Here is a 6,744-nt window from a genome sequence, read left to right on the forward strand (position 1 = left end):
AAGCCCTAATTTGCAATAAAGCCTAAGTCATTATGTTGGATTTTATAATGTACATCTGATGGTGGGGGTGAGTTGGCGGTGTGCCCAATGATGTGGGCTGGTGTGGATAAAATGCCAGGGCCGAATTCATGTTCCAGTCCGCCACTGGCTATGGCTCCCCCATCAACTCAGCCACCACTCCACGCTGTTTGTATCGGTCGTTTGCTTCAACCACGCCCGCCGTTCACGTCAGTCCGTAACGTAAGTTTGTGCGTGGTGCTCTGTACAGGGGGGCGTAGGTTTGACCGGCTTTCTAGAGGCAGACACAATGAACCGTCGGACGATGTAAAGCACGCATGTGGGCTGAAGGCACGGGCAAGTTTGGGCAGTATATATTCTTATTTTGTTTTATATAATTGGATGTTTTCGAGCATACTTATCAGAGTTTGTGACGGTATAGGGATAGCTAGAAAGGTCGGTCCAACGAGTTAGTCTGCTAAAAACGAGGTCGACATCTCTGGCTCGTCCGCTTCGAAAACGACTCTGAAAACAAGACGGAATTTTACAAGATAAAGGACTTGCTAAAGTCAACGGTAAAACATTATGTCGATGATGGACTATTCCGATTACTTCGCCGCCGAATGTCTGGTGTCGATATCTAGCGGTCCCGTCTTACACCGACCCACCCCAGTTGCAGCCCAGCCCCCTCCCCAGGCCCTTCTTCCTGGGGAGCCTGAAGGGTCGAACGAGGACAGGGAGGTGCGCGAGACAATGAGACTCGAGGGGGCCAACATGATGAAGGTGGCCGGGATCCTCACGGACCTCCACAGTAAGTTCAGGCCCATGTCGGCCTACTCGGAAAGCAGCAACTCCTCGTGTGGGGAGAGCGGCTACACCACGTTGTCTGACTCAACTACCCCTACCATGACCCCCTCTGCTACTCCAATTCCTGGACAGTACAATGCCACTCAGCAACAGTGGGGAGGAGGAGCGCCTCGGTCCCCAGTAAAACGACACCAGTGCACTTTCGACGGCTGTGACAGAGTTTATGGGAAATCGTCTCATCTGAAAGCCCATATCAGAACCCATACAGGTACAATTATGTAGCTAGCGCTAACTGTAAAAAATAAAATAAAAATGTTTTGGGCATGTAATCTGAACAAACAACCCTTTACCATCCAAGTTGTTCCAGAACTTCTAGTTTGGCCATACTCACTAAACACTCCTCCTTTTAGTGTCACTCTCCTCTCTACATATATATTATATATATATATCACATTTTCCCCCTGAAGAAAGGTGTTTTTCGTCACAGGGATATATACTGTACATTGGGGTGGTTGTCGTTTACCCGCGAGTTTGTACAATACTCCCCGAAAGAGGGAAAAACTCCCCAACCAGAGGGCTCATAACAAAGAAGTAAACGAACAAAAGAATGGGGCTGGACGAAAAAGCATAGTGACTAGTGACGAACATGTTACATCTAGGCTAGATTTGCATACGACGAGTGAGTTCGAGAGAGAGAGAGAAACGTAGCGTTCGGGGGCGTTTGCGCAGGCACCGTGGTTCTTTTAGCTCGAGCTGCCAAATCGTTTAATCCCACCTCGCGTCAATGTGGCCATTTAGGTGAGAGTCAGGTCTTTGTAGAAAAACGCCGTTTTCTTTGTTGGAAACCACCCACGGCTGTTATCGTTTTTCCACGTCAAAGTTGTATGTTTAGCGCTGTTACTTTGTGTACATGCATCAGGTGTCCGCACGGTCTTGAGGTTCAGGGTCAGTGAAATAACAGGCGCAGATGGATTAGAAGAGGAAATCGTATTGAAAAGAACAAGTCGTCAGGGAACGCCCACAAAACGGGAGTGGGTTGAGGGGTAGGGATCCCGCCTAGCACAGACCGAGTTGGGCGTGTTGCGAAACGCTGGTCTTCTTTGCGGTCTTGAATATAGCCCCTGACACCCCCTCGTTTGACTCCTATTACTCGATTACAGCACTGTTCTAGGGCCACGAAATAGCCTTACAGACTTCACCTTGGGGTTATCATTTTAACTAACGTTAATAGTCAACGTAAAAAGTGTCCTCACCCCTCAAACCATTTTACTATAGGTTATTAGCCTGGCTATTACCCATTTGTGGAAAATGGTAGTTTGGGAATGCCTGCTTTAAATGAACATTTTCACACTTTTAATGTGGATAATTCAAAGGTATTTCACAACTTTGTGTCAAGTTAATCACTTTCGAAACAAGGCAGCCCTTTTGAAGGTTTCACATTTCTGAACCCAGTTAGAGCCATTCCTAGGAGACATGTGGAGGTGTTGAGGGAGGCCTCTTCTATGGCCGCCCACCATATGTTGGAGGTAGCCTACCATATGAGTGTCAATATCTATTGCGGTCTACATTTTGCATTCACTTTTCTAAATGTCACTCTTCACTACCCATATGAACCATGACCCGATAGATTAAAGTTTTTCTTTTCAAAATAGGTTGATTTCCTTGCATTAAAAAGGGTGCTGATAATATTGTGAACTTTTTTAAACCTAAATTGATGTGTATATAAGGGTCTCCCAAGAATTGACCTTACTACCAACCTCTATATGTGTTTCTACCTTAATGGCTTGTGTTAGTGATTGGCACAAGCAGGGCAATGCTTGACCCCCAGTCTGACTGGACTCAGTATTTTAATTCAAAAGTTTGGTGTAGACCTAGACTCTTTCTGTCTTCCTTCACCAGGTGAACGACCCTTTCCCTGCACCTGGTCCGACTGTGAGAAGAAATTTGCCCGCTCTGACGAGCTGGCTCGCCACATGCGCACCCACACGGGCGAGAAGCGCTTCCTGTGCCCACTGTGCGACAAGCGCTTCATGCGAAGCGACCATCTCATCAAGCACGCCCGCCGCCACCCCGACTTCCAGCCGTCCATGCTGGGCCGTAAGAGCTCGTCCTCCGGGAGCCAGGGGGTGTCCAGCCCCGCCATGGGCCAGTAGTGTGGAGGGGTCAGGGGGTTCACTCCCACATCTAGGGCTGGGATCAGCAAGGGTCACAGGGCAATCAGATCCACGAGCCAGGCCCCAGCCTGTCCACCACTCACCACAAACAGGACCTGGATGGGGTTGCATTCACCACCACCCGCCCTCGATGGACGAAGACGACACTACACTCAATGCTCAACACAACCTCAATTCTCTCCAACCCTTTCCCCGAAAAGCACTCACGCATGCAGGGAATTCTCAATGTCTTCAGTCCTCAGTCTCCGCACGCAGCAGCCAAATGTTTTCCTCCTTTCTCGGTTTATTTTAAAGAGATGGTGCTACACGTTTTTTTTTACTGTGCCCGTTTTCTTTTTTTGTTAGCGCCATTTTAGTGATATTTAGCTAGAGGCGTAGCAAGGTAGAGGTCGAGTAGAAGGGGAGCCGCGTTGCTGATGCCACAGTTTTAGAGGTTGCACATTCCATGTGTTTTTTGTCGTATGAGTTTTTGTCGTTCAAATAAGTTTAGTTGGCTTTAGGTATGTCATTTTTTATTTTCTTTTGCAATATTGTATTTACTGCATTATTATCATTTTAAATTGCAGGCCAGCTTCACTTTCATAGTAATGATGATGAATGGTTTAAACCGCTCAAGACTAGCAGTTTGCAGGCCATCCTTATTAATTCTAGATCAACTGTTTTGTTTTTGTTTTCGCCATCCATGAAACGTTGACACATGATACACGTCGTATTATGTCGGATACTGATGCAAGTGCTTTAAGCTTCTATTGTAGAGAATATCCTTGAATTCTATTAGAGGAAGTAATGCTTGTGATGAATTGTAGTCCTTATATTAGGGGTGACGGAGTATACGCTTGGATAGGATAGCGCTGCTTGTGAGTGTGTGTGTAAGAGAGCGTGTGTCTGTCTCTTATTTCCTTTTTTGTTAGAGAAAGAGAAGACACTTTCTACTATTTCCACTGTCTGTCCAGCAAATGGACATTCTTACTTTGTCTCAGTGAACAACACTTCAGGAAACTCAGAAAGCCTTAAACAATTTCATACTTTTTTCTTTTTTTTTTTAACCATGTTTACAGTTTGAATCAATTCTACAGGTTTACTCATCACATCACAAATACACATATGCAATATGACACTTTTTCTTACAGGTATTTTGAACGCTACTTGGCTAATTTGTGTGATAGGTATTCACTGTGTTAAATATGCTTCTACAATTGAACACTGTGGAATTTGATAAAGATACAAGTTATCTCATTGTATTTATTATAACCAATGGTTAGTAAGCCACATTTGTCCAAGTGCTTTAGGAAGTGCTATAAAGGATGGATTGGGGGTTTATGACGTGTCTTTTTGTTTGTTTTACTGGTCATTCCGGTCCTCTCTCTCTCATCATAATATCAGGCTTTTCTCAGACACGATAACACTGTACCCTGTGCTCTCAGAGCCTTGTTTAAAAACGGCCATTTCCTCCACAGAAAGATTGAAATTGCATGACTAAGGCACCTCCTCGTCGAGTCCCTCCGATGTCTTCCTTCTCTCATGTCCTCCACTGACAGACTGACTTTAATTGTTCATTTTTGCTGCGTTATTTGAACACTGTTCATTCCATTGTAGTGGGATGTATTCAACTTTTTATGTTGGAACGCTTTTGCCATTTGTACACGTTTTCACAAGTTATTACAATCTCTGACAGCTGATGGTAACTGCTGGCAGTTATCTCAAACACACATGGACTATATAACTTCAAAGGCACAATATTACTTAGAAGATACTTCTATGTTTTTGAATGAATTGTGAATGTCTCCATGGATCTCGTCATTTTCGGACATGGTGACTAAGCAAGTCTGCCTCGTCAAAATGATTATTTCACATAAGAGTAACAATAATTTACCTCACAATTTGTTTTGTGTAATATTTATCTTCCCTTGGAAAGTAGTTGGATCAAAATGCTTCTAAAGCCAATCGAGCCTTCGGTTTGAACTTCTTCTGTTCTTCAATTGAAAACTACACTCCGCCAGAGAAAACGTCTCTTTAGTTTGTCTTGTCTATCTTCTTATGTATGCTGTGTGAACAGAGTTTTGATTGTGCTTAACACCTTTTTTTTCCTTCTTTTTTTTCATAGTATTTTTTACTTACCCCAGGGTGTTCAGTAGTGCTGATCATCAGTTTTGGCATGCGTCTTATACAAATGTGCTGTTGTGTATCAATACCCTGCACAATATTGAAGATTTCAATTTGGACCTACTGCGTTAGATGTATCAATAGATTAATTCTGTAACCTACATAAGAACTTCGTAACCCATACATTTCATAAACTAATGTCAACGACCGCAAATTGACATCTCAGTTATGTCCCTATTTTCCGTTTAACATAGGGCTTTATGAAATACTCATTAACTGCTTAATGTATGGGTTATGAAGTCCTTTATGTAGGTAATCCTTCAGATAAAGTTAACAATTTAATCAATAGAGATTTGACAAACCACTTAAACTGGCTTTGGAGGGGGGACACAATCATATCTCTAACTATTTAATTCACTTCACTGAACACCTAGGGCAAACAATGCCTATTGTTTCTCACCATACACTAATAAATAAATAAAAATAGGCACAGCTGTATTGTTCATACAAAACCAATGTTTTTAGATTTTTTTTAAAGCTACATTTTTACATGAATAATTAATTATTTAAGAAACAGCTTTATTGCAGCTTTGTTTTACGTCGATAAGAGGAACTGTGGAAATAATTGAATACAGCTGCGACATGCTCTCTGATATTTATACTCTCAGGTGTCTTAAGAATTGAGCGCTGGAACTTCCATATTTCCTGTGCAACACCCAAGTCTAAGCTTGTGTTTCTATTATTTCGCTGATTAATTTATTATGACTTATCATTTGTGTGGTTTCATTCTTTTTTGTTTTATATATAACTCATTATTTTTGGTGATATGGAACAATGCTAATAATTTGGTTCCATTGTTTGCTTGATACAAAACTGCCAGTGCTTTTTTTAAATAATAAATACAAACCTTAAGTTGAATGTTTTGGTTGTGTGGGTCATGTTCTTCTTAATAGGTGACTTAACAGATGCTATTAACTTGAAACTGTATTTAAATGTTCAGTTATACTTGACATATACACTTCATTGTCAATATTGTTAACATTAAAGGGAAGGTTGTCTGAGATAGCATTTAAAGTAAGGAACATTTGATCAATCCCTTTTTGAAATGGATAATTCAAATGACTATTACATTGGGTTTCTTACCCTGTACGCAGTCTATAGACGAAGTATGATATGAAAGAAATGCATGCTTTGGTTGTTTACCTGGCCACTGCTAATTTATTTGCATCTGTGGCACAATGCAAATCAATGGTTCCTATATTAGTATTGTTTACGCTTTGTCCAAATCATCTATAAGTAGTGCCGAGCGATTAACCCAATGTCAGTTATTTTTTGCTTTTTAAACAACTAATTCATGAACATTGGTTCAATTATTAGTATTCCATTTCTTTGTTTGTTTCTGTGAGCTCAATGCGCACATTGCACTGCAGTTTCTCTAGAAAGAAATCAGATCATGCCTGTACTGTGCAATGTAGTAGGGAGTTGTAGTTTCCAACAGGCCAATGTTGTACATAGTTTAGCACAGCAAATGTGATCATTAACTACATTGACCATAATCCACTGACCATTGACCATAATCCATATGTCCGGTCTGTGTTGAGGAGATGCATAGAGAGCAGTTGCTTCGTAAGATATTGGTATTCAGCAGTCATAAAAATATGCC

General features: G+C 41.8%; 1 protein-coding gene across 1 annotated transcript; it reads left to right on the plus strand.

Moving 5' to 3' along the window:
* The first annotated feature begins 269 nt into the window (after positions 1–269).
* On the plus strand, positions 270–5,999 carry LOC139386968 (Krueppel-like factor 9). The gene is made up of 2 exons (XM_071132882.1): positions 270–1,072; positions 2,704–5,999. The coding sequence occupies exons 1-2, from the start codon at positions 583–585 to the stop codon at positions 2,955–2,957; spliced, it is 744 nt and encodes a 247-aa protein (XP_070988983.1). The 5' UTR covers positions 270–582; the 3' UTR covers positions 2,958–5,999.
* Positions 6,000–6,744: the final 745 nt, after the last annotated feature.

Source organism: Oncorhynchus clarkii, chromosome 28, assembly GCF_045791955.1.
Source record: "Oncorhynchus clarkii lewisi isolate Uvic-CL-2024 chromosome 28, UVic_Ocla_1.0, whole genome shotgun sequence".
NCBI lineage: Eukaryota > Metazoa > Chordata > Actinopteri > Salmoniformes > Salmonidae > Oncorhynchus > Oncorhynchus clarkii.

Bases quoted from the DNA above. Each gene is read 5' to 3' on its own strand.
- LOC139386968 (XM_071132882.1), top strand. From the start codon at position 583: ATGTCGATGATGGACTATTCCGATTACTTCGCCGCCGAATGTCTGGTG. The intron at 1,073-2,703 runs GTACAATTATGT...TTCCTTCACCAG, and splicing joins CCATATCAGAACCCATACAG to GTGAACGACCCTTTCCCTGC.